Source organism: Kickxella alabastrina (genome assembly GCF_025024165.1).
Source record: "Kickxella alabastrina strain RSA 675 chromosome Unknown BX661scaffold_21, whole genome shotgun sequence".
Taxonomy (NCBI): Eukaryota; Fungi; Kickxellomycota; class Kickxellomycetes; order Kickxellales; family Kickxellaceae; genus Kickxella; species Kickxella alabastrina.
The window spans coordinates 121,645-149,047 of NW_026251492.1; the positions used below are offsets into that span (position 1 = coordinate 121,645).

General features: G+C 51.4%; 6 protein-coding genes and 1 non-coding gene across 7 annotated transcripts; 5 read left to right on the top strand and 2 right to left on the bottom strand.

Annotated features, from left to right (window-relative positions):
- On the top strand, positions 1 to 2,209 carry BX661DRAFT_186246 (nucleoporin Nup85-like protein). Its single transcript, XM_051536995.1, has one exon. The coding sequence runs from the start codon at positions 84 to 86 to the stop codon at positions 2,175 to 2,177; it is 2,094 nt and encodes a 697-aa protein (XP_051389764.1). The 5' UTR covers positions 1 to 83; the 3' UTR covers positions 2,178 to 2,209.
- Positions 2,210 to 13,536, bottom strand: BX661DRAFT_206960 (uncharacterized protein). Its single transcript, XM_051538644.1, has 2 exons — positions 13,196 to 13,536; positions 2,210 to 13,062 (listed from the first exon to the last, which is right to left on the bottom strand). Exons 1-2 carry the CDS (start codon positions 13,368 to 13,370, stop codon positions 2,243 to 2,245), a joined length of 10,995 nt encoding a protein of 3,664 aa, XP_051389765.1. The 5' UTR covers positions 13,371 to 13,536; the 3' UTR covers positions 2,210 to 2,242.
- A 1,317-nt stretch (positions 13,537 to 14,853) lies between these two features.
- BX661DRAFT_145424 (PLC-like phosphodiesterase) lies at positions 14,854 to 15,894 on the top strand (the record flags this gene model as incomplete). Its single annotated transcript, XM_051533115.1, has 1 exon — positions 14,854 to 15,894. One exon carries the CDS (start codon positions 14,854 to 14,856, stop codon positions 15,892 to 15,894), a length of 1,041 nt encoding a protein of 346 aa, XP_051389766.1.
- A 35-nt stretch (positions 15,895 to 15,929) lies between these two features.
- Positions 15,930 to 16,571, bottom strand: BX661DRAFT_54589 (uncharacterized protein). The gene has a single exon (XM_051539256.1). It carries the CDS (start codon positions 16,425 to 16,427, stop codon positions 15,966 to 15,968), a length of 462 nt encoding a protein of 153 aa, XP_051389767.1. The 5' UTR covers positions 16,428 to 16,571; the 3' UTR covers positions 15,930 to 15,965.
- BX661DRAFT_186254 (uncharacterized protein) lies at positions 16,259 to 18,421 on the top strand. Its single transcript, XM_051536996.1, has one exon. The coding sequence runs from the start codon at positions 16,716 to 16,718 to the stop codon at positions 18,336 to 18,338; it is 1,623 nt and encodes a 540-aa protein (XP_051389768.1). The 5' UTR covers positions 16,259 to 16,715; the 3' UTR covers positions 18,339 to 18,421.
- A 1,081-nt stretch (positions 18,422 to 19,502) lies between these two features.
- BX661DRAFT_145468 (hexokinase-domain-containing protein) lies at positions 19,503 to 20,723 on the top strand (the record flags this gene model as incomplete). The annotated part of the gene is made up of 1 exon (XM_051533118.1): positions 19,503 to 20,723. The coding sequence occupies one exon, from the start codon at positions 19,503 to 19,505 to the stop codon at positions 20,721 to 20,723; it is 1,221 nt and encodes a 406-aa protein (XP_051389769.1).
- A 4,792-nt stretch (positions 20,724 to 25,515) lies between these two features.
- Positions 25,516 to 25,588, top strand: BX661DRAFT_t94. Its single transcript has one exon. It is a non-coding gene; the product is annotated as a tRNA-Lys (tRNA).
- The last annotated feature ends 1,815 nt before the right edge of the window (positions 25,589 to 27,403 follow it).

Consider the following 27,403-nt stretch of genomic DNA (forward strand, 5'->3'; position numbering starts at 1 on the left):
CTTTTTCTTTGTTTTTTTCCCTCTAATTTTACATTTTACATTTTGGTTTTTATATTTATCTTATTTTTTCTTTCTCAATCGAAATGCAGAATCGACACACGGCAACCGATAGATTCGTCGTTTCGCGCGACAAGGAGGCAGCGACGCACCTCTCCCCAGGGCTATTCCCAGCCGGTCGCCAATCCGAGTGGTCAGCTCAAAACCGCACCTTAATATTCTCCATCCACCCGCTCAGCAACAAAACGGCACTCGCAGTGGGCGGCAAAAAAACACGCGAATCGCTGTCAAATGACACGCTTACATTTGACCAAGACCAGCGGGTGCATATTTGCGGCATAAGCACAGAATCCGACTCGCGACTTGCCTTCATCAACGACACACACGCGGTATTTGTCGCACTCCAGCAGCTAATGGAGGAGGCTGGCGCAGATGATTCGACTGCCAGTGCGGTGGGCATCAAGGGATTGGTGAAGATGAGCGTGTTGTATCGCGAGGCAATGCAGAGACAGAGCCGAGTTTTGGCGGATATTGCGGACCCGAATGAATTTATCAAGGAGGAGGCAGAGACTTTCCGCGCCATACACGCCGTATGGCATTTGTTGGAGATAATATACTTGACCACCAACACCCCTGGACTGAGCACGTCGATTGTGCCGCATTTTATGGAGTGGCTTAATGCCAATTTCCTGGCGCCCCTGGCTGAAGACGCACACCGAATTGCCGGGGGCTCGCCAACGGCCGATGATCTGGCTCGCAATGAGCTTCTGTGGCCATACTTAAAGAAACTGGCGCTGCGCGGGCATGTCTCAGTGCTGGGAAATATGCTTGAGCGGCTGGCTCCCTCACAGCTTCTGTCTGCGTCAGCAGCGCGCTGGGCACGTTCGCTCTCGCAGCTGTGCCGAAAGATGCCGCTGAGCTCGTCGGACGAGACCGCAGGGTCATTTAATTCGCGTTGGCGCCAGTGGAACGAGGAGCTGCGCGGACATGCCACGGCCATTGGCTGTCTCTTAGGGGACGCTGGCGAAAAGGATGGGGGCGCTGGTGGTGACAAGGATAAGGCGCTGGAGGCACTGTTTGCCATTAGCGAGGTTATGCGGGGCGACCTCGATGCCATTGCGGCGGAGGGCGAGATGTGGCAGGACATCATGGGGGCTACTCTCCTGTACAGCGAACCCACAGCGCGGGCCGACCGGCTTCCAGCGCTGGTGGGCGCCATTATCGAGCAGTTTGAGGAGTCGGCATTCACGGAACTCGACCGTGCGCTGGTCGCTCTGCTGAATCACGACCTGGCTGAGTTCCTCGTGCATTGCGACCACATCGATCATTGGCTTTCAGCGCACATTTCTGATCTGATGGATCATATCAGCGTGCTAGATATTTGCCGTCGGGTGTTTGTGGTGGATCCTCGCGAGCACTACCTGATGGCCTTGGGCGAGTCGTACTTGGGCCACGAGGACTTGTGGCGGGTGGGCTTGGACTACCTGGGTTTATGCCGGACCGTGGCGGGCGCCCTTGTGATGGAGGAGTACGTCACACGGATTCCCCTGGACTCTGACCGCAAGGCCGAGCAGGTGCTGCGTGTCTGCGAAGTATACACGCTGGAGTGCGCGCGCGACCGCATTCACAGGCAGCTGGGGCGGCAGAAGTGGCAGCGCGGACGGCTGGGGGCAGCCATTGCGCATTTCGCACAGGTGTGCGATCACGACTCGATTGGGTTGATCTGCGACCAAATATGGAACGCGTATATCTCCTCGGGCGAGCTGACCTACGGGCCCACCATTGACGGCGTCATGGCCTCCTCATCTTTGTCCGAGGGCTCGGGCTCGCTGTTGCATCACGAGGGATTGCAATTTTTGAGCAAGTACCGGGATTTCCACGAGTTGTATGCGGCTGGTGCTTTCGTTGAGGCTGGCAAGGTGCTGTTGTCTATTTTGCTGTGTGAGATTGCCCCGGCGTATGCTCTGGGCGATTTGCTCGTGGATTCGATTCCGCTGCTGGAGGGAGACACTTTGGTTTTCAGCTCGGAGGATACCTTTGAGCTGATGCGGGTCGCTGAGTCGCTGGCACAGTCACAGATGAGGCAGTCGCAGCAGGATGGCGCGATTGATTGCAGCGAGATGAACATCTTTAATGTCGCTTGCACGCGCAACCTGGCGCGTTCATTTGTAATGTTCTAAAATAAGTGAAATAATTGAAATTTGATAAAGGAGAGAAAGATGAGGAAAAAAAAGAAAATTGGGTCTTAACCGAGCTCCTTGCGATGGTCAATCAGAGCCTTGACAGCTTCTCTGATCTGATCGTAGAACCACCTGCGGCTCCGAGCATCCGATATCGGAATAAAAGGACCCGGGGGCACGTACCCCTCTGATGTGGCCGGCAGTTTAAGAGAAATCCCAGTGGCCTCGAGCTGAATACTGTGCAGGCTCTTGATCTCCTGCTCCCACTCAACCTGCGCCTTCGACGCATTAGCGGCGCTCACCCCAATAGCGCCCGTAGCATTACCAGTCTCCGCCGACGACCCTGCAGCGCCCACCGCCATCCCAGCCTCATCCGGTTTTGCCCTACGGAACATGACCAACCGCTGGTACGTCAGGAGCACAACCATGTTGGATCCTGGCAGCTCCAAATGTGCCAGGTAGTTGTCATACGCGTACGCACCCTTGTTGAGCTCCCGCATCCACGCCTGGCCCAGAGCCTCACGGCCAGAGTATGCGCAGATAATACCATCGCGGCCAATATACCGGGGCAGTCTCTGGCGGTCCAGATCGCGTTCAAACACTGTCGTGGTATTGCGGATCCCCTCGGTGACATTTGATGCTAGGTCGAACATTCCGATAACCGGCTTAGTTACCACCCCGACAAGCCCCTTGCCCACACCCTTGAAAAACCCGCCGACACCTTCTTGCTCCGCTCCCTCAATCGGCCGCATAACGACGCCAGCGAGTCCCGAGCCAAAACTCTTGGCAAAGGACTCGGCGCCGCGGGCCACACCGTATATTGCATGCTTGGGCTTGTTGCGCACACGGCTCATACTGCGCTCCGACTGGTACTGCGGATCCATCGTTGCGGCGGACAGCCCCTTGGACATGCTGTCGGTGAACTTGCTGAAGCTGTCAGTCATTCCAAACACGGTCTTCTTGAACAGCGATGCTGTGCCGCGCGCCAGTCCAAAACCGAAATCCTGTGGCCGATCACTCATGACAAAACCTTGGTAGGGCTCGTAGAAGAAATCAGAAACGCCAGAGCTAATATTGTTGAAAAGCCCGACGGGGTTGCCGAGGAAGTTGGCGCTGCCGACGACCTTGTACACTTGGTTGAAGACCTCCTGGGAGTAATGCTTGTGCATGCGGTCGACGAGAATCGGCAGGGAGACGCGGACGTTCTGCATTATTAGGGCGTTGAGGAAGATCGGCGCCTCATTGATGTTGCCGATAGCCATTGTCAGAACATTCATCGCATAGGCGACCAGTCCGGAGCTGCTCGCCACGCCCTCGCCGCTCTTCTCGCCGCCAATACCAATGTTGCTATTGCCACCGGGAAGCCCGCCCTGGTTTCCCGGTCTCTGGCCACCGCCACCGCCACTGGCACCAGTGCGGGATGCCGCTGCTGAGGCTACCGCCGGGTACCGTGCGGTCGTAGGATCCCCACCAACATCCAGGCGCTGAGTGCGCATAAAGGACATATTAAGCTTGAAAGGCTGAATATGCAAAAACTCAAAGTACAGCTGCTGGCCCTCCTCAAAAGCCTTGACCTCAGGAATCGCCGAATCCAGCATATCCAGCGCCGTAACATCATCCTCCTTCTCGGAACCGCCCCACCCGGGGACATCGAACTTGACAAAGTCCAATAGCGCATACAAAAAGTCCTCGTCCAATTCCACAGACATCTCCTGGGCCAGGACTGAGGCGTATTTGAAGTACTCGACACCATAGGACTTGTCCTTGGCGCGGACGGCAACAGCCTGGAGGGCGGGTGGGGAGGAGACCCCGGCCATGGTGACACCCAGGGTGGTCGGGTAGAGGACAATTGGGTAGAGGGCGCCGTAGATCTGATTGTCGATCTGAATCCACTTCACAGTTAGCTTGAAGGTCTGGTTCGACGTCGAGTCCGTGTACTTGAGCTCAACATCCGCGAGCGTCACAAAGAGAATCTCGCTCGAGTACTTATTGATCAGGGACACGCCAATGCCACCCTCGAGCGCAAAGCGGAAAACAAGGCTGGTCTTTTCATCGCCGTCAATCACCTCGAACTTGTCGCTGCCGCTGCCGCTGCCCGCTGTGAGCCGCGACCCGACACTCACCGCGGTCTGCTGCGTAGACGAACGCGCTAAGCGCGGGGCTACGGCTGCCGCCTGGAGGGCGTTGGGCGAGGATGCGAACTGAAGTGGTGTGTATAGGCTGGTTTCGGGTGTATACCCGGTGAGTCTAAGCACCTGACGCGGGCCAGCGGCTACCACTTCGATGTTCATCGTGTAATCTGCCAGGGACCGCCCAGAAGCGGCGAAAGCGCTCGTTGGCGCAATGGCGCTGGGCCGGCGTGGCGGTAGGGGCGGCTTGCCAAAAATAAACGGCCGCTGCTCGCCGATCTCCTGCAGGCTGATGCGGCGCGTGTTGCCCTGGGCGCTAATGACCAGGAGCTTTGTGCCAGCGGTGGGCACGTCCCAGGCGTAGTCCAGCGTCGATCCAGCGGGGATCACGTACTGCCGCTCGCTGCTGGCTCCCGCCTGGCCCGTCGATGCGCGGCTGGGAATCATGGGCATTGCAGGCGGCGGCGACGGCGAAGGCGACGTGTTGGTGATTGAGGACCGACGCGGCAACTGCGACCCAGCATCGGGCAAAGTGCCACTGGTTCCACCGGCGTCTGCGTGCTGGTGGCGCTCGGGGTACTGCCAGACGACAATGTCTGTAGCTGTGCGGTTCTCGATCAGGTAGGGCCAGTACTGGTCCTCGCGCTGCATAATGACAAATAAGCAGGCGCCCTCCAGGACAATATCTACCTTGACCAGTACCTCCAGCCAATCGCCGGCAGTGTGGCCCTCCAGGGGCATCCTGATGAACACCCTCCCAACATCATCGATGCTGAAGGGCGCCGACCACCGGGCGCCGCGCACATCCGCCACCGCGTGGCCCTCAGGGTCCTTTGCTGCTGTCGCAATGGTCAGCAGCCGGCGGCGGGCGCGGTGCAGCGTGTGCAGTGGCCGGCGCTCACCATCCGCCAGTACTTCAGCGTCCGCCGTGTTGTACACCGTGCGGTACTGCAGCGGCATCCCCGTGATGTTCTTGACAACATAGCGCGATGTGAAGGTCACCACGCGCGTGTGCGAGTAGCGGCCGCGGCCCGGTTCAATCTCCATGCCCAGGTGCGTGTCCGCCACCCGGCTGCTCGACCCGATGGTTACTTCGGTCGAGCTGCCCAGGGCGTCAAAGCTCAACGGCCGGCTCCACTCTGACCCAGCGACACGCACCAGCGCGCGGTTGCGCAGGTCGTAGGACCCAAACGAGAACATCAGCGGCCGGCTGCTCTGCCCGCCGATATTTGGTGCCTCACTGCTGCCGTCGCCCTGCTGGCCGGCCACAGCCGAGCGGCCCTTGAAAAAGCCCTTGCTGGAGTAGAACAGCCGCAGGCCAGTGCGGTTGACCATAACATAGGGTGCGTAGATGCTGATGCGGCGGCACTGGCCGCCGGACCGCGGAATGTCCATGCGGTGCAGCCTCAGTCCTAGCTTCACGCCTTGGCGGTCGGTCATTACCAGCTCGTCGTCCGTCGGGTACTCGTCCTCATCGCTGGTTTCAATGATCGTACCTTCACAGCGGTCGAAGCCGGCGTCGGGGATGCGGATGCTCAGGAGAACCAGGTGGCCGGGCTGCACGGCATGCACCGGCGCGGTGCCGCCGCGGTCCAGCGACCCGGCCCAGCGGCGCCCAGCGGTCTTGTCGATAACTAGAAGGTCGATGGCGTACGGCAGGAGATTCTCGATCTCCATCGGCGGCGTCATCACAAGGCGCATGAATGGGTACTTGTACAGCGCCGGGTTGCGCGTGTCACACTCGGCACTAAAGTGCACAAAGAACGGCGCCGTGTCACTCTGTTGGTTTTGGTTCTGGCTCTGGCTCTGGCTCTGGTGCTGCGGCAGGCAGCAAAGCTCGGGGCGCGCGTCGGCTGCCAGAAAGTCGCGCCAAAAAACGTACTGACTGCTCCATGCGTAGCCAAAGCCGGGCTCGGGACGTACGCGCACAGCATACTGGTGGCAGAACATAATGGGCAGCGGCAGCTCGTCACCCGGCTGAATAATAGCCGAGTCAGTGCGCAGCTCGCCGCGGTAGTCGCACATGGCAACCTCCATGGCAACGCGTGTCTGGTTTTCAACCACCAGCGGGCTGCGCAACACCACGCGCTTGACCAAGTTAACGGCATCCAACCGCACATCGACAGCCACACGGTGTTGAATACCGTCGAGCGCCGGTGTTAGCATGTAGTAGCGCGTGCCCTCGCGATCAACCTGGACACGCCGCAACCACTCCCACTGGCCGTTGGCGAACTGCACGCCCAGATGGTGCGACCCAGCTTCCAGCTGCTCGCGTCGCCGCCGCCAGTCCTCAAAGCGCCACGGCAGGCTGGCGCCGTCGCGCAGCAGCACTGGTGTCGTGTCAATGCGCTCGCCGCGCGCCGTCGCGCCCTCGGCCAGATCCACCCACACATGACAGTCAACTCCCGTGCGGTTGACCAGCACGTACGGCATGCGTTCACCGACCGGCGCCGCGCCCTGCTTCTGTCGCGCCTCGTGCCGCGCCATCTCGTCGCCCCACTGTGCCGCCAGCCCCAAGGTCTCCTCGACAAACGCGTGCGACGCGTTAACTAGCAGTCGGTCTGTTGCGCCAACATCAATACGCTGCGCCCCGTCGCTGCCCTGCGCCAGCGCTACGCGGAACCCCCATGGCTCAACAAACGGCTCCCAGTGCGTATTGCGCCGGTTGAAGTACGACGCCTCCAGCACCAGGCTGCTCTGCACGCGCAGCCCCACTGACCAGTCGCTGACATCCACATGGAACTCCTTTGCCGTGCACGCGTACACTGGTAGTCCGAACATGTCACGGATAACGACGATGCGCAGGGACGCGACTGTCGCGCGCATTGTCTCCTTGACTATGCGCGCGCCGTCACGCTGTGGAGCACCAGCGGTGCTGCGCAGCACGGCGGGTGCTGATGTGGCCGACACGCCGCTGCCGCTCTGGGCACCTGGCGAGCCCTGCTGCTGCGGCAGTGTGCAGCTGCGCATGTGCCTGGCGTCAGGCTGTTCCGGGCTGGGCACAATCTTGCTGGCGGCCTCGTCCTTCTTGTACATCAGCTCCATAGCAGTGTTGAATATGTCGAGCATCAGGATGATGTCGTTGATCCCCAGGCGCAAAAGCAGATTTCCAACATCTACAGACACGTCTGCAATCTGTGTATGCTGCGTGCCGCGCCTCGGGTCCGCTGGAACCTCCCGACTGTCCATTGTGGTGATGACTGTAAACGGATCCATAACATTGCGGCTGGTCTCCTGGCGCCGGTCGATTGTGCACAGGGAAACGCCAATTTCGTCCAGGGTTGCGCAGAACATGCCCTCTTGGGCCAGGATGATCTGGTTGATCGAGAGGATGAGCGCCTCGGACGAGCGGCTCTGCGGATTAGCCAGGAGAATGATCTCGGGGTGTAACACGTCGATCTTGTAGATCAGTCCGCCGGAGCTTCCGGGCTCTGGACTGCTGCCGATGGTGTCCTTCTGCTGCTTCTGCTGCTGCTGAGTTGGTGTGGGAGAGGCAGGCTGTACCGGTGGAAAGACGCTCATGGCAAAGGCCAGCAGGAGGAACGCGTGGTCCAGGACCAGGATGATGCGTGGGCTGTCCAGTGTCAGCAGAACAACCATATCCTGGTTCGGCCGCATGTCAATATGGCACACAAGCTGTGGGCTGGTGGCATCCTCCTCAATCGGCGTGTCCTGCGCAATCGCGTGCATGCTCGCGTGGCTAATCTGCTGCAAACCACTGGCAGCACCATCAGCAGCAGCAGCGACCGAGGTGGAGGTCTCCATCTGTGTAGTGCCCTTGGTTCCCTTGGTGTCCTTGTTGCCGCCAGAGGTAATCGTCGGGCTGATTATCTGCGTGAACTGGTTCTCGGTTCCTGGGCGCGTATCGTAGGCGCGGACGGCCACGATGGCCATCTCTGCTTTGCTGTCGCCGTTGGCCTTGGACCGGTACTTGATCGAAAAGTCGTTAATGTCCATGCGCGTGAACGACGCACTTTGGATGCTGTCCAGGTTGAACCCGCTGCCGCGGAACAGCTCCAGCTGAATCGTCGCCAGGGTTACGTACAGATCAATTGTGGCAAACTGCCCGCTGACCTCTTCCAATTCCGCCTGCTTTGATTGTTGCTTTGGCTGCTGATGGAATTCCGCGTGGCAGCTCTGCCCGAGATTCGCCAGCGCCTGACGGGTGTTCTGCGCCTGCTTTGTCGCCGGATTCTCGCGCAGAATATCCAAATCCAGCAGCTGATCGCCAGTCAGGGGGTCGGGGATATCCGGCGCCCCCGGGTCCGTCACGAACACCCTGCCAATGACACCCAACAGATCATAGACCATCTTGTACTGATACTCTGTCAGCTTCATCTTGATCGGACTCAGCATGCCAATGAGCTCTGTGACTGGCCGCGGGCATCCCGGAATATGGCCCTGCATTAACATATGCATGTCCATCTTGTAGTCGACGTCCTCGAGGATCTGCAGCACCTGCTGTCTGCGCTGACCAAAGCTGCCGTGCTCGCTGGGGTCTTCTTCCTCGTCCAGCATAAACACTGTCTTTATGCCTATGCGGCGCAGACCGAGTGATATATGGTTGACGTCCCAGTCCTTTCCCATTTCGCGCACGGTCGTGAACTCGTTTGAAATAGTCAGCTCACCAGGCTGGGCTACAAGCATGTCAACCCCCAGAGCACCCGCGTTGTTGGCGTCGGACACCGTGTCATCATAGGGGACGAAGCCGTCGCGCGGGAAGCTAATGACGGGCGCGGACATGGCCACGTCGAAATGATACTTTTGCGCTCCGCCCATCATCTCCTCCGTCAGCTGGGTTGTGCCATTGGCCGCCGCCTGCCTGGCAGCCTCGAACAGCCCGTGCATAGCAGAAAATCTCGACCCAAAAAGCATCAGCTCGCGAATCGGTCGCTCGATAAAGGCCAGGTGGGCGGCGCCCAGGCGCAGTTTAACCGCAGCGTTGTGCCCCGGGTAGCTAAGCGACTTTGGATCAAATGTTTCGTATCGCAGGTCCGCCAGCTCATCGCCCTTGATGTACATGAGCAGACGCTGGGGGTCTAGGTGGCCCTGTGGGTAGTGATTATGCGTATGCGTGGGTATGAGGTCGAGTTGGTCGGTCAGCTGGATGTTGCCTACTTTGGCTTCGAGAAGGATCTCGCTGGTCACTAGGACGCGCATTGTCGCTGCTGTCACAGAGAGAAGGGCGATGGGTGTGCCGTCATCGTGGCAGAGGCTAAAGTCCGTTCCCTTGAATCGAATGTCCACCCGGATAGTGTCCAGTGCCTGCTGAATCAGCGACTTGACGTTCTCTGACGACGACGACGATGGTGATATTGACGATGCCGGATCAGATGGCTCTGGGTCTGCGTCTGCGTCTGCGCCGTTTTTCGACTTATCCGACTGCTTCTCGCTGCTCTGCGACGACAACTGCTGCGAGCTGCCGCCCTCGTCGGTGAACGTCTTGAGGATATAGTCGTACGATGTGAGAATGGTCTTGCGCACTACCATCAGGTTCAGGTACGAAATGTCAACGCTGACAGTCTGCCCGATGGACTCATACGTGGTCGTAAACTCAGGGTGGTCGGCCTGGCACCTGTGGTACTTGACAGCAATCAGATTCTTGTCGGTCTCGCCATTAGCGTCGGCCTGCGCAATATCCGAGGTCAGCGCAAACACGTGTTGGTCACCACCACTACCGCCACCACTACTGTTGCTGCCGGTGTTGCGCATCAAATGGTCTTCCAGCGTGACTTGGTGAATAGTGACATTGGCGAAAAGGTCGAATGGCCGGTTGATGCACTCGATAGCCAGCCCGGTCACGGCAATATCGGCTATATGTAGATCCTCGCGGCCATCCGTGTGCGTGCGCCAAATAAACCCTACCAGATTGTCCACGGCAAAGTTGACCTTGACCAGGGTGCGCTCGGGCTCCTTGCCAATATCCGTCCGCGTCTCGCGCGTCTTGCGCCGCAGCCGGCCTGCGGAAAGCCCGCCGCGTGGATCGCTGGCCTGCTCGTTGGTCTCATAGAACTCATCGGCCGACCCGGCATCCGATTTGGCGTCATCATCGCTGCCATTTCCACTGGTGTCGCCGACAATATCATTGTCGTTGGCAGCCAAAAGAAGCTCGGCGTCGGGTGCCTCGTCGGAGTCAACTGCCTGGTCGGCATTGAGGAAGATGCCGCCTGCACCAAAAGCCGTCGCCAGCTGGCCAGCCTCGTACTGCAGTGTGACATCCACTTGATCGTCTTGCATGGCCTCGAGAATCAGGTCGATGCTGCCCATGATGGCCTTGTACTTGCGGTCCGAAAAGTACACCTGCAGTGACGGCAGGCTGCCATCAATGGTTATCTTGGACATGTGCAGCGGTGGCTCGCTCAAAATACACAGGCCCAAGTCAAAGTTCAGCTCAATGCGGTCGACCACATGGATGCTGGTGTTAGAAACGCCGTCCTTCAGCGCCTGCATGCAGCTGGCGAGATCCGAGCCAACAAGCAACTGCGTACTGTGCAGTTTCATGTCGAAATGGTCATACATGAGGCTCTCCAAATCGCGCATTTCCTCAGGCGACAAAACCTGGTGCTGCTTCTGCCGAATGCGCTCAGACGTTGCGCTATCGACCAGCTGCGACTCAATAGTCAGGTACCCGGTATCCAACACCACCACCTGGCTGTGTGGATCAAGCATGTCCTGCGGAATGACAAACACGGGCGCGTCAAAATCAACCTTGACATCGACTGTCTTGTGCTTGTACAGGGCGTACTCGAGTCCCGCGCGGGTCTGGTCGCGCAGCCCAGCGACGGATTTGGACGCTGCGGCGATAAGCGCGTGCACGGATTCGGCGGACGCGCTGGAGGGCGGCTCGAGGAAATCAATGATGGCGCGGGCGGCGGTCGGATGGTAAATGACATTGAGCGATTTGACCTTGACGTTGACCACCGAGTCGGCGTGTCCGTCGAGCGGGTCCTTCTCGAAATGAATCTGCATAAACGGGTCCTGGGTGACATTTACAGATCCGCTCTTCTGACTGGAATTGTCGCCGGCAACTGCACCTGCAAGCCCGCCGGGAGCATCAGCCACGGCATCCATTACACCCATGCCCGTACTTGTGTCCGGCTGGGCAACAACCTCGTGCTCGTCGCTCTGGACGTAGATGATCCGCGGGTATTGCGTGTCCGGCAGTGTGCCGTCGACAACCTCAAAGCCGTGCATGGACACATCAGCCACGAGGTTTTGTGGCCGCTGCAGAATGTCAATCTTGAGACTGTCGAATAGAAATCCCATCAACGTGTGGTCTCGCGTCTTGCGGTCAACTTTAAGCCGGAGTGACCCCGAGCGCAGAATGGCGGTGGCCGCCAGTTTGATGGTTTCCTGCGGCAGGTCGTATTCGGCATCGTTGACGTCGTCCTCGTTGAACTCAATGGTATCGTAGAGCTCCTGCATCTGCTCCTCACTTAGCTGCATCTGCTCCTCCATTGTCTCGTCGTCGTCAATCCCAGAGGCTGTGGCGGTTGCGGAGTCAGACTTGGTTGGCTGGCTGGGCTGCGAAGGGGTGCCCGTCACCCAGCTGCTGACCCAGCCGCCAACCCATCCTGTGATTCCGGCATTGCCGCCCACACCGCTGCCCGCGCCGCCAGCGCCACTACCACTAGCACCAACGCCACCCTTTCCACCTGCAGCCTTGTTGAGCTCACTCTCGCGCTTGCGAATCAAGTACTGCTGCTTGCGAATCGCCGGTTCTGCGCGCGCCCTATAGAAGCGAATATCCTGGTACGACAGCTTTCTGTGCAGTTCGTCCAGCGCCATCCTATCGATCTCAGGCAGCACACCATGGTTGACCTTGAAGGCCGTGTATACGCGGATGTACAGCAGGCGGTCATCCCTACGCTCCCTTTGAAAATCCCACGTTTTGCGGTAATTGTGGTCGTGGACTTCGTCGTAGACGCTGCGCATGGCGAAGAGCAGCCAGGCGCGTGGGTCGTCCTTGGGCCGCACACCGGGGGGTGGCCGGTGCTTGCGGTAGCGGCGCTGGCGCATGGCATAGTCAAACGCTGTGGTAAGCAGAAGGGCGTCTGCGTACTGCTCGTTATCCAGCTCAAAAGCCAGCTGGTCGAACTCGAACTCGGCCTGTGTGCGCACATCCTCGGGCGTCGGCTTTTTGTTCATGGTTAGCTTGCCCATGCCCACAACGGGCTGCAGGATTGGCTGCCGGCTGCCGTCCCTGATGGACTCTGAAAAGCTCCGGATGAACCCCTCGTGGTCCAGCCCCTGCATCGTCCGGCAGTCGGTGTCCCAGTACATGGAGAACTGAGCGAGCTTGAGCATCTTGCGGATGACGTTGCCCGAGTCATTCAGGAACGCCTGCCGCCAGGCCTCGTCGGTCGACACGGCGGAGAGCTCTCCGAGGGTGCCTCCGACGGCGAACATATGCTCTGGGTTGCTGATGTGGTCCTCGTAGCGTACGTGGATGTTTTTGATGACGATCTGCAGGTTGTCGACAATCTTGGCCACCAGCTGCTCGGTGAACGACTGCTGCTTCTTGGTGTCCTCCTCTGCGCCGCCCTTGGCCCCGGTCATCTTCTGCAGCCGCAGAATGTCGTCGTTTTCGAGCTTGTGCATCTTGCGCTTGTACTCGCGCTCGTCTTCGCGCTCCGGGTCAAAGTTTTCCTGAAACTGCGGCGTGGCCAACACATACACGTCATCAATGTGGATTCGCACGGGCTCGCCCTTAAGATTCGACCAGGGGATCGAGATAGTCAGGGTTCCAAGCCAGCCTACATGTGTGTTTGAATTAATGTGGAAGGGGTTGTGGGAGCAGAGTGGGGGTTCTAATTAATATGGATATCGACAAGACAATCTCCGCAAAATAAGTAAATTAAGTGGGGGAGGGAAAAACAACCTCTGTACCTTCTTTGATATCGACAGGCAGCTGAAGCTTGTCCAGAGCGTCTTTCTTTAGACGTAGCTTCTCGAGCTTCACATCACCCTGCCAGATGCCGAGCTTGAGCTGTGCGGTTTCGAGGTTGGTCACGTAGTTTCCGAGAAACCTGTTGAGCAACGTCGCCACAACCCCCTCAAACATTGTAAATTCACGCGAGTATGCGAATGGGGGGAGATAAATATAATAATATTAGGTTGTAAATTGTAGCTCTTTTCTAAGAGAAAAAAGAAAATTTAATATGTTACAAATTGAAAAACCCAGTTAGCAAAGAGAAAAGGAAAACATGAAAAGGTAATGAAAAGGTTTGAAAAGCCGATGACTTGCACATTTTCTCCATACTTTTAGAAAGTTTTTCTTTTTTTTGATGGTTGAAAACTAAGCGGGGGGGGAGCACCTGGGCCTACAAAAACCTAAACCAAAAAAAGAAGTCTCTGCGTCACACCTTGTCTGCTCGAACTGTAGTGATGACGTAAATACATAGAGAAAGCGCTGTTTAATACATTGGATGCCTCTCGCAACTGATGCCAAGCCATGGGTTATATCCATCATGTTCAATGCGTTCAATCTAATGTAAGCAGATTTTAATATGTCATCGTCATTTTCATTAAGATTCAGATCCAGATCCACAACCACCACCAATAAAGATAAAATAAAAATATTCACAATTTCGCATTGTCACATCTTTTGGAAGTTATAAATAGCTTGTTTATTTTTGGGTTTTAGCATTTTTTGGCTCAGTCAACGGATGATGCGTTTTTTTTCCTTGTTTTTTTTTGTGGCAAGGGTGAGTGTTCTAAAGAAGAACTATTGCGTTTTTCTTTATTTTTCCGCAATTGACGCGGATCAAATAGGAACACAAGACGGGTGGAAAAATGTGTATTTTGCGGAGAAAAACACAACAGATTGCAACCAAAGGAAAGGCAACATTGGATAGAAAAATATATATTTTGCTTTCCGTTCCTCAATAATTTTCTATTGTCTATTTATCTGTACTTTTCCTTTTCCTTTGCTATATTTCTATAAATATCATATTTGGATTTTGTGTATCAAGTTTGACAACACACAAGCAGCAAGGCAAACAAGGTAAGCAATGTAAGGCAATATGAGGCAATATAAGTCGATTCGGACTTGATTGTTTTGACTTGTCATAGCGCATAATCGCCTGGGAACATTTTAATAAAAAACATATTCAGGGTTAGACACAACAACTGCTCCTACGGAATTTTTGCCTCGACAGTTTAAAGCAAAGAAATGCACCAAAAGGCGGATAAAGCAGTTTTTTTTCCAGAAAGGCATGGAAAAGAATGTCTATAGAATAAAAATGTTAACAACGCCCTTTTTATTTTATATTCTTTGCGACATTCTTTTCGTATCCTTTTACGTTGCACTGGCATTACTCCAGCATACAAATACTCACCCCTTTTCAACCACGCAAACGCTTTTTTATTTTAAATTTTACACCCATTTTTTATTTATTGCATTATACTTTCTTCCATACAAACATATCCTATTTCTTCAACCATAGATAATGAAAACCAGCGCAGCAATCATACTTTCACTCTACGTTCTGCTTGACGCAGCAACATGCGCCGCCGAGCCAGCAATGGGCTCGTTCCACCCGCCCATGCCAAAGCCAAACACGGACCACAGCGGCGTAATCCGACGGAGCACCCGCCTGTGCAACGGCTACAGCGACCTGTGCGAGCGCAAATTTGACAAAGTATCCTACCCAACCACCCACAACTCGTTCGCGCAGGGCGACAACATCGCAGCGAACCAGAACAAGGACATAAAGACACAGCTGGATAACGGAATTCGCGGCTTCATGCTTGACCTGCACAGTCCCAGCAAAGCCCTGCTGAGACGCGAAAAGCGCGCAGATATCGTGCCTACCCTGTGCCACGCCTCCTGCACTGTGCTTAATGCTGGCCCGCTGGTAGACGAGCTGAAAAACTTTAAAAAGTTCCTGGACAGTAATGCCAACGAGGTTGTGACGGTTTTCCTCGAGAATGCGGACAACTTCTCGCCGCTGGATATGGCGCAGCCGTTTATTGACTCCGGGCTGGACAAGTATGCATTTGAGCCGTCGACCAGCAACGGTACCTTTGTGTGGCCGACGCTTAACGAGATGATTTCCATGAACAAGAGGCTCGTAGTGCTGGGTAGCACCTCAACGGACTCGACGTCCAAGCCGTGGCTGCTCTACGACCGCGACTTTGCCGTCCAGACATCATACTCGGTCAAGGCCGGGTCGCCGTTTGACTGCAACCCACTCACCGCTATCCAACCGCTCCTGGTCATGAACCACTTTGTCTCCGTCGACCGCTCCATTTTCGGGTTGAATGTGGAGATCCCTGACTACAACAGTGCCCTTTCGATTAATACCAGGGAGAGCATCGTTCAGCAGGCTAATGTGTGCGGGGCTGCTGGCCGGTTCCCCACTTTTGTCGCCGTCGACTTTTACGATGCCGGCGGCGTGTTCAAGGCGGTGGCTGATCTGAATAAGGTCAAGTATGTGGAATCCACGGCCACAACCTTTGGCCAGACCTCTTCGTCCAGTACATCTGGTGCCGCTGCTGTTGCATCGGGTATGCTCGTTTCGCGGACAGGTTTGGCCGGCATTTTCTCGGTCGTGGTTGCGTCGCTGTTATCCATGGCGCTGTAGAAATGTACGTATTTGTGACATTCTGCTTCAATATACATAAATTGCCCTTTTTTGTATTGCATTTGGTTGAGTCAAAAGGCTTCTTTCTTTTTCTCCTTTTTTTGGGGTGCGAAAGAAAAATGCGGCTTCCTTTTACTCTTTTTTTGTACTGCCAGCTGGGCAAAGAGAAAGACAAAGGGAAAAAGCGAGTGAATAGAGGATCCAAATCCAAAACCCCCCAGCATTGCACTTTCTTTGTGACAGCAGGCTGCCCAATCGAATTCAATCCAATCCAGCTCAATCCATTTGTGCCAAGCGAGCAAACAAGCAGAAACAAACAAAAGCAGGGCCGATGCTCTTTTTTTTGCGTGAGTATGAGTGAGCATTTTCCCATTTTTTTTATTGCTAAAGGTGGGGGGGGGGGGTGTTGGATTTCTTCCTTCTCGCTCTTTGCTCGGAAAAAAATCGAAAAGGGTGAGAAAAAGAAGGGCGAATGCTTTGAGAAGGAAGAAATAACGAGTGGTGAAACGAGAAAAATAGGAAATTGCAAACATTCACGTCTGTACTTGGCATACACGCATCTTTTTTTGTTCACAATCAAACAAGGCATACAGCTTCTCTTTCTCACCTTTCTTTAATTTTTCTTCACCCACCCACCATCCTCCCCTCTTAGTTTCCTTGCACGTTCATATCTCACAAATCCACTTGACATTATTGGTTTTACTATTTTTCTTTAAGAAACACGAAAGAGCATACAAGCCAAAGATACACATCGATATTGGCACCGATACACACATACATACGAGCACTCAATTTGTACAGAGACAAAAAGAAAAGAGTAAATGCAAAGCATAACACCACCACTGCAGCCTCGGTCACGGTCACTCCATTTCCACCAGCAAGAACAGCATCAGCAAAACCAGCAGCAAACAAGAGGCCAGACGCGCCCTCCCTCTGTATTCCTGACACCAGCGCCAGCCTCAGAAACATTATCGCACCAACCCCCGCTGAGCCTAACAAGCAGCCTCCAAGCGGCGCTAGGCGACTCATCTGAGCGGTCACTGTCATTATCAGCGCCAACGACGCCCTGCATATCGCGAACCCCCAGCAACAACCAACCCCATCCCCACCCTCAGTCTTTGCATCCGCGCAGCATATTCGGCGAAACAAAACCACACACGCTGCCTTTGACATCACCCTCGGCGGAGATTCATTCTTTGCCCAGCACAAGCATAGATGGGACGTTCAGACAGAGGTACCTGCGGCAGTATCCGAGGAGGATGAGCGTGCAGGGGGCGGCTGGCGTGCCTTCGCTGTCGGTTGGGCCGATGGCCGAGGGCGGGTCGGCGAGAATAGAGTCTAGTCGTAGGGGGTCGGTTGCAGCCAACCTCAGTATCACGCAGGGGCTGCCCGTAGATCTTGACCGGATAGACATGGACGACGACGACGATGATTACGATGATGAGGAGAGCGAGCGGCTGGACGCCAGCAGCTTTGACGGCGACATTGACGAGGACTCGATGGCGGCGGACGACAACGAGGGGTCGCTAGGCTACGCAGCCTCGAGCCACGGCGGCTGCCGAGCCAGCGACTGCGACCTGCTGGATCCCAGCGACAGAACAAGGGCACTGCGCAGCGGCCCGTTGGACATGCCTGGGCTGGCTGGCAGGCGGCAGTCGGCGACGGTGCCGCGCAACAAGGCGTTTCTCAGGCTGCTTTCGCTCGTCGAGGATGACCGCCAGCCGCTGGCCTCGGAGATGGAGCACGAGGGCCAAATCACGCGGACAATCCGGCACACCAACGTGCAAGAGTGGCTGCGCTCCTCGTCAGCACACCTCAACCAACCCAAGACACCCGACGATCAAATGGCCCGCTCATCCTCACCCACCGTGGTCGCCACTGCTGGGCTGGCCTCGCCCCTGCGCAACCAGCCTGGTTTTGCCACGGCTCCAGCTGCCATCACAAGCAGCAGTGCGCCGGCGCGCGATATTCTGTTTCCGACCTCTCCTGCGCTCTCATCCGTGTCCAGTCACCAGATGAACACCACCTCGCTGGCCACTTTAGCTGTGTCGACTGCGCGCCCGGCCAAGCGCAAGTCCATTGACGATGGCAATGGCAACGCGTCGCCCGCCGAGTCGTTGCATACCCAGGGCTCATCGAGATCCATGCACCCTTATAAGCGCCTGGCCATGTCCCCATCCGGCCTGCGCGCGCAGATCGCCATTGGCAAAAACGGACGCTCGATTGCTCTACCTGTGTCACGCTCAGGCCCCTCGTCGCCACTACTGGTATCGAGACCCGTTGCCCTGCCTATCACCCTGCCCAGCGCTGCTAGCGTGGTCACCAGCCGTGCTCGCTCGCGGAGCAATGCTGGGATGGGCCCTGGTGGACTGAGCATTCTCCAGGCCAATGGCGGGTTTAGCCGCATGAACCTCGATGACAAAATGTACGAAAACTCCTGTTAAATTTCATCCCTTTTCTCCAGCCTGCCGTTGTATTTTTTTGTTCCTTATTAGTTTTTTTTTATTTATTTGCATTCTTGTTACCATGCTTTTTATAATTTCCTTTTGGTATGTGTTGTTCTCCGTTTCATGTGATGGCAGTAATGTGATCCACAAAGCAAAGCCAAGTTGTACTTGGATCACCTCATGGCACGTGCTGCTTTTAATTGCAATTTCCTCATGTGATTGTGTTAATTTCGCAGATGCCACCTCGAAACCCGTTGCTTTTATTTGCAGGTTGATCAGCCAGACAGCTGATATCTGGTGTAGGCGCTGCCAGGAGCAGAGCCGCCAGGAGTAGGTTCTATGAGCAGGCCGCTAGGAATAGGTAAATATGCAGGTGCAGATATATGTGCGGCAAAATAAGAGCCAATGGAAGCCAGAGCGCTCATTTTTCTGACGATAACCGCCCGGGGCAATCTCTTCGGACAAGCGTCAGCGTGAGGTATGAATGACCTCTGTTTGTGAGAGAAAATAGGCGCATTCGTTGTTTGAATGACCTCTGTTAGTTATGACGGGCCGCGTGTCAGCCGCAACAAACAAACAGGCGCTTGAAGGTATTTGCTCTGGCCCAGGCCAATATGCTTCTTTTTTATTTTGTTGCTGTGATTTCAACAAAAATGGGCAGACAGGGGAGATGTAGAGCAATCTGCTTTCTTCTGTTTACTCCCCCACTCCTGCTTTTTAATTGTGCTTTGTTTTGTTTTGTTTTGTTCTGCTCTGCTCTGCTCTGCTCTGTTGTATTCATTTTTCTCCAAAGCACCCGAGGAGGATCGTTTATTTCTCCCACCCTCCAACTATTCTACTCTCTATCTTTTTTCTTTTTTCCTTTCTTTCTCGCTGCCTGTTACCACTGTCATTACCACTACATACATTACTGCTACTTTTTTTGCTTACCTCGGCCAGATAAACATTTTTTACCAGTCACCAATAATGGCCGACACCAACGACATCAACACGTTCATTGAGCCCTACCTCATTGCCGATGGTAGCGACGAGCTCAATGAAAACCTCAAGACCATGGCAGCGAGCTTTGCAGTTACAGACGACAAGATCCGCGAAATCATTGTCGGGCTACACAAGTCAATGAAAACAGGTCTCGACCACGACGACAAGGACGCCCTTCCCATGATCCCCACGTTCGTCCGCCGGCGTCCATCCGGAAAGGAAACGGGCACGTTCCTGGCGCTGGATCTCGGCGGCACCAACCTGCGAGTCTGCCAAGTGACCCTGAATGGCGACACCACGTATAGCCTGGTGCAGCAAAAGTTCACCATCACGCAGGATGCCAAGGAGAGCAGGCTTTGGGATTTCATTGCCGACTGTGTAGGCATTTTCCTCGAGGAGCATGGCTTGAGCCCGGCACCTGGGAAGAGGACTATTCCTTGTGGGTACACTTTTTCGTTTCCGATTTTCCAGACCGGCATTGCGTCGGGGAACCTTTCAATGTGGAACAAGGGGTTTACTGTGCCCAACTCGGTCGGTCGCGATGTGGTCAACTTGACCCAGTCGGCATTCCAGCGCAACCATGTGCCCGTGGAGGTCGTCGCTGTGCTTAACGACACAGTCGGCACCCTGATGACTTCTGGGTACTCGCACCCTGATACCCAGATGGGTATAATCTTTGGAACTGGTACAAATGCTGCGTACTGGGAGAACATGGAGAACATTCCCAAGTGGACTGGCGCAGATCGCAAGGGCGAGATGGTTGTTAACATGGAGTGGGGAGCCTTTGATAATGCCACAGAGGTTTTGCCATACACGATGCACGACAACAAGCTCAACCGCAAGTCATCTAACCACGGACTGCAGGTCTTTGAGAAGATGATCTCGGGTCTATTCCTCGGCGAAGTGGCACGAAATGCCATTCTGTCGCTTGTCGACCAGCGCTTGCTCTTCGAGGGCCGCTCGTCTGAGATCCTCAACAAGTCCTACACCTTTGATACCGCCTACATGTCGGAGATTGTAGCGGATGACTCTAAGGACCTACGAGGCGTCAAGACTATTTTGGAGTCCACGCTGGATATCCCGCCGACCACTTTTGTCGATCGCCAGGTTGTCAAGAACGTATGCGGCATGATTGGTACCCGAGGAGTGCGTCTGTCGGCTGCCGCCATGTCTGCTGTTTTGCTTTCTCGCCCCGAGTTGATGGAGAATCCCCTTTCGGTGGGTATTGATGGCTCCATGTACCAGTTTTATCCTAATTTCGAGAAGGATCTCTATAATGTTTCGAGAACATTTTTGGGTGACGATTTTGTTAACAATAGGCTCAGGCTGCATTTGGCTAAGGATGGTTCCGGTGTGGGTGCTGCTATTGTTGCGATGACTGTGGAGCACGAGCGCTCGTAGTTTTTATATTAAAAATATATATTCGCTATCTGACTGTTTTTAGAAATTTGATCTGTTTTTTGCAATACGTCGATCTTGTTGTCGCGTGCGTATGCAAAAACTAGCTTCTTTGCGTTTGTTTTTGTAAATCCAAATACAAGCTAATTGGAGTGGGTGATCTAAAAAGAGCCAAATTGATCGTTGTATATAAATGATTTGATTAACCTTACATGTATATGATTAGCTGATCAGGGCTCACAACATAAACGTGTAGGCATGGTCCTATCAAAATAAGAAAAAATGTGCCAGAAAAATGTAGGTAAATATAAGGAATGTCGAGATAATACTTTTATTATCTCACTCACATTATTGACATTACATTTGGTATTCTTTAAAATAATATAAATAGTCCAGCTATTTACATTTGTTCAATTTAATTACTCTTCTCATTCATACACACATTTTCTGTACCCTTCATTTGCTATAAAAACGGTTGCTCTAATATTTTACCTTATTGAATCAAGAAATAAAACTAAAAAAACAGAAAGCTTATAGGCATGAAAGAGACTGAAAGTAAGGATACTGTTATAGTAAGAGGGGGTGTGAGTAGCACTAGGTGTCTAGTGTTAAAAGGCAGGGGTGATTGTATAAAAGGTTTTATTACTGATGTTTCTAAAATACTACTAGGGCCGGCGTCATCTTATATGTGTGCCTTGTCGCTTTTGTTGTGCACATTGTCAATTGTGCGCTCCGTTGGTTAGAACTGGATCTTCTGCAAGCAGACCGGTATCTTGGCAAGTCAATGTTGTGGTTTTCGTGCGTGTACGCTCATGCGTGTGCATTGCAAAATGGGGAGCATGTTTGGACATCAATGTAATGCCTCCCTAATTTACGCCTGCATTATCCAATTAGTGTCCTATCAATCGGCACGCAGGTAGAAACCTGTTTCGCGATTCTCGACCTCAACATCCACTTCCATATCTTCAGCATGTGCAACAATACTCTTCCGTCATTATTTAGAGAATTCCACGCGCAAAACTTTAGCTTGTCAGAAGCAACCACCACTATGATTGAAAAACATTTGAAACAGGCTAAATATATAGATAAAGGCAAGACAATGGAGGATGTAGAAAACAATCTTCAGGCATTCAAGGACTGCGATTTTGAGCGTAGGGGGTATCGTCTAGTAACATTTATTTGCTGGCTAAGAGAACACTTGTGAACCCGTCAAACTTGATCCCAAAAATATTGTCATGACAACTGATATTTTGGAAAACAGATCCACAGAAAATGGTAAAACAATAGGAGTTGCCGAAAAGGTTAATGATGGATATAAACGTTTGAACGAGGAATATGGTAAAGATACCAAATTAAAATTTAAAGAAAGTTGTGTGGTGGTATTCCAATGTTTTAAGATATCTACATTTAGTTTTGAAAATATTGTGGCTACTAAAAAGTAAAACCAGACATGCCTAAGCTGGTTCAAGTTTTTATTGATTGCCTCTTTTTCAATTCCGCTAGCAAATATCTTTCCCGGTAGATCAAATAGATAATATAGCTGTGTTCAATTCAAATAATTAACCGAAATTATATTTCTGCAATGCATACATGTTTTTTTTAGCAAATAGTTACCGTTTTTATATTTAGAGCTGAGTAAAATAAAGAACACTTTTAGACACTGCACTTGTATTCAGCCTCCGCCTGTAATTGCTGCCCTGGTTAGTGATTGCAGAAATGACAAGGCAGGCGTTGGCTTGACCAATTTGGGTTGTGCATAAACCGACTGGATTGTTGAATAAAAGCAACTTGTCCTTTAGGTTAAACATTAAACATTTAACTGCAAACTGCAAGCTGCAAACTGAAAACTGAAAACTGAAAACCATCAGCTATACAGTCAGCTTAACAGTAAATAGAGAGTAAAGCAAACCGCACATTTAGCTATATCAGAGTCCATGTAAGGAGTATCATTTTTGTATTGTACAATTTTTGAATTTATGTGTGGCCAAAAACAAAAGTATGGCGATTGATTTTCAAAGCTGGATTTTTTATTGATGGCCAAGCGAATAACCCTTTTTGGTTTGTTAAAGCGCTCGTATTTGTTTTAATTGTGTTGGCAGTTGAAAAATAAAGTGGTTATTAGCGGATAATTACTTTTCAAATGCCGAGTTTAAAAGAGAAGCACAGTGGTACTGGCGCAGCGAATGCAATTATCAAATAGCGATTTTGGATATATTTATACCTCATGCTGTGGAAATGTCGTCTGGTAATCAAGCTATATAAACCAAGTATTCCTCGACTTTTAATACAAAAGATTGGGTCCAGAAAACTGGTGCAAAAGATAAAGAATGTAATAACAATAAATGGTCTATCAAATACAATCTATCAAAATCCACTATAAGGGAGCTAAGCCGCTTCCCTTAAACAGTCGAAACCCGCAAACAATAAAATACAGCCGCGATTATCAACAATCGCGGGCATCACGTGGCATCGCCCTAATCGACGTCACAAAGAAGAGATTTTGTCAGATGCTGGTATTTTTAGGAATGTGTTCTCTAGCTTGGTGAGTATTTTACATATAAATAAGCAAATACAGTGAAGTGTGCAAGCTATTTGACATTTACTTATATCTCTTGTCGAATGAGCGTCCACTGTTCTCGTTAAAGCTCGTGCTCAGGCTGCTCATCGATTTTAGTTTAAAAATTTACTTGTTTGATATTTTGTTCGATGTATCTGTTATTTCTCTCCTACCCGGGCTGCTGGCAGTATGTAGCCATCGTTGCTAAGCCTGTGACATGAAAGGGCAAGTTTTCTTGCAACTAAAGTAATAGCACATTGTATGTGTGGGCATGTTGGCACGCGAATGATCTTAGCACTTTTAAAACTAACAAGTGCATTGTTTGCATTTTCAAACAAACCACTGTGCGTACAATTTTAACAGAGTAAAAACACTTTGGGCGGCCATGCAAATTTTATTTGTGGCTGTTCGAAACTGTTTTTTTGCGCTCGTGCTAACAGAGCCAATTTGCAGCGCACCCTAATTTGTGCTTGCTGGAATCCAAAGTGCATGGAGGCTTGATGTGATATAAGGAATTTCGGCCTGTCTCCGGCGATTGATTAATGAATCAATCGCTAGTTAATTCCCTACTTGGATATGCAGGAATTTACACGCACACATAAATACTAATGGATATAAACAGTGGAGGCTATTCATCCCTTAGGTTTCTTTTAGTTTATTTTGTTCAATATATATGTCTTTAACATAATAATCGGTGTCATTGATCACTATTGAATGCTGATTGATATCAAAGCACGTTTCTATTGCATGTCACCTTTTTATATTGGTGTCTACAACTAGCAACACAACCGCGCCCACTTGTCTTGAAATGGTTTAAATACCAAGCTGGCAGACCAAGAATTGAGAAGAAGCAGTATTCAGTTTGAGTCTTAATCGTCTTATTAATAAATAATTAATAGCATCGTTTACTACAAAATCAATACTACGCCGTTTTATTGCTGACACTGCCTTTGGTCAGCTGAACCGGATTGAAAATGATTTAAAGGCGTTCGTTTGCTATGATGGGTGCTGCCATATACGGCCAGTGCACGCTATTGGTTGCTCGGGCTGGACCTTACAAAAATGTGGTTTTTCTTGCAATTTTTCAGATTATTTAAGTGCACTCGACTTTCTGGTCGCGAGAGAATAAATTACTATTGTTTGTCTCGCTGGTTTCGCAGCTTGGCAGACCAGGCAATCACAGTCTCTAAACCTGCTTTTGCTTTAGCCGTCGGTTATTTGTTTTATCACGCGCAGATGGAGAAGTCTGCCTGTGTGCAGCCAGGCCAATCCGATCCAAGAGGAGCAGAAATACATGCTGAATCAGCAAGAAAAACACAGGCTAAGATATCTCCAGCTGAGAATAGATAGGTACAGCGGTCCCGGCGATAGTGCCAGGCAGGGGAATCCATACCTTTCTTCTTTTTTCTCTCTCGGCTTTGTCTATACCCAATCGGGCCGTTTTAGGAATGCGAGTGTCGCTGAGTCCTTGCGCTTGGATGTGCATTGTTCCATTTTGCACCCAATACACTCCTCGTGTGAGATGTGGACAGGCGCAAGATGATATTTTTTAGCCCAGACAAAAAGCTGCATTCGGACTCTGGGGGCCTTGCCATTCCGGGTGCCTTGCTCTTGCCAAAAAATAAAAAATGAAAAGTATGTGCATGGCCGCTTGATATAACTGGAATGGCGGTTGGGCATCCGCTTTGAGATACATCAAGCAGATGAGAAGAGTGATTTGCGGTGGCAGAAAAATATATAGGATGTGCCGGCTACATGACTATGTTTCTCCCAACCGGATGATCTGGGACCAGAGAGGGGGCGGCCACCCCTGGCAGTGACCCTGGCGACGAAGATGGGAGGGAAAAAACACCAAAAAAGATGGGATCGCGCTGCTGTGCACCCGCGGATAATATTCACGGCTGGTATGTGGGCGGTATGAGGACAATATGAGACCAGATGATGGTTTTTTTAGAGTCGGCGGGTCTGGATGATGAGGATGGGTCGTTGGAACAGGGCAGTAATGTGGCACTAAAACTGAAAGGGGACAGATACAGACAGATGCAAGCATGTGTGGCGAATCCAAGTTCAGGGGATAAGCAGCCAGCCAGGGCCGTGCGGTGTGAATTAAAAATAAGGTTTGGCCTAGCCCCAAAATATAATGTGTTTACCAGATCTGCATTATTATGTAATATATGGTATTCAACAAGAGCAATTAGCTCAGAAAATCGGTTCCAAATGGCTCAGATTAACCTTAAAGCCGGGTTAGCTCAATCGGTAGAGCGTAAGACTCTTAATCTTAAGGCTGCGGGTTCGACCCCCGCATTCGGCTCTTCTTTTGAAGTTTTTTTGCTGAGTCTATTTAAATTAAATGTTTTGGCCTTTTCTTTTTTATATAACATATACTGCCGCCCGCACACAAAAACCATTTTATATATGTTGTTACATCTACTGCCACGCTATTCTTTTTTAAAAAATATTTTTTTTGTTGTCCGCTCGCTGCACTTATCCTTGGTCTCTTATCTACTTGGCACCGCCGGGATGTAGGCGATTATCTATCTGAACCATATACTTTTCAGCCTGCTCCATTGCTCGTGGCAAATGTAAAAAACTTGATTTTTATTAGTTTGAATAAAACCATGTATTAAACCCACTAACCGAGATATAAATAAAATTAGAAACTAGAAAATAAAAAAAACACTGCATAAATAAATATTTGCTTATTCACTGCCGCTCGTTTCAATTCACCAACAAAAATACACACACATGCGGCTACATGACATTGTAATTAAATTGTTTTGGTTATTCAGGAAACAAATATAATTGTTATTCCTTTTGCACTGCGCCAGCTACCGCTGTGCGTCCTGGCCAGCTCGACCTCATCCTTTAATTGTTGGCTTGGCCTTTCTAATACCTTAGTGTTGCCATTCACTACTACTCATTTTCAATGATTTCTTGTGCTACGCCGCACCATATTATGCCATGCTTCAGATCCCTTGCAATTCTATTTTGTCAGCCACATGCAGTAGCATGCTTTGTCTAATATAAATGCGGAGTCGCTAATTCCCTGGCAAATCTGTACAAATGGCACTGCCTCAAGCTTTGAAACCATTGTGTTGCTCAAAAAACTCTCTTATGCTGCAATTCTTATCATTTCTTTTAAAAGCAGCAGCACTGATGCCGTGGATTTTTCAGAAATTGAACGTGTTGTCGGCCAAATCAAACCACATCTGCATTTGAAGCCACATACATTCAAAACCCAATGAACAATAGTACCGCATCCAAGGCGCTGCGCTAATTCACATTTCCACGCGCGCTTTCGGATTTTCTTGCATGCCCCGTTTACGCATTTTTTATTTCCAAACTCAAGTTCCTCAATGCCATTGCGAATAACCTATCCCAACTTCAATTTTTTTTAAAAAAAAACCCGTATATTGGACAATCATAAGCCCTATATACTTTACCTTTAAATGTGTGTAAATACAAAACAATTAATTTTGCTCGAGCAATTTATTTTATTTTGGTGCTTGCTAGGAGTGCTTATTTTTATTCTCCATCTAGTGTGCTATCATGCCACTAATATTCAGTCTATTATTAATTCATTTTGTTAAATTATTTGCCTTTTCAGATAGATTGTTACACATTTACTTCATATACCTCACCAGGCATTTCGATTAAGCTAGGCTTGCTTTTGTTCATTGCAAGCACACTAATGTCACTTTCAAAGCCTACCCAAACGCATACACCCACATTAAACGTACTGTGCTTGGTTGCATTGCATTGTATTATATCGTATTGTATTAAAGCCCTCACTTTGTTTCCTTTTGGGGCTTTAATACAAAGACTGCTTTGAAGCTGCGGCCCTTTTTGCAAAATGGGCTCAAAGACAATTTGTTTAAGCAACAATGCCTGCTTGCCTAGCCTGATCATGCGCTGCGTTGTTACAGCAGACGCCCTCTTTTCTATCCTGTAAAGCCGCCAGAATACCTCTCCTTGTCTTTCTCCAATCTTCCCCTCACTTACCTCCTTGTTTTATTCATGTTCTTTTACATAATTTGTGCATTGCTATCCACAACTACTCGTGAGCCGCACTCATGGACCTAGACCTGTCGACAGTTTATTTCACCTGCGATATCAACGACTGCGC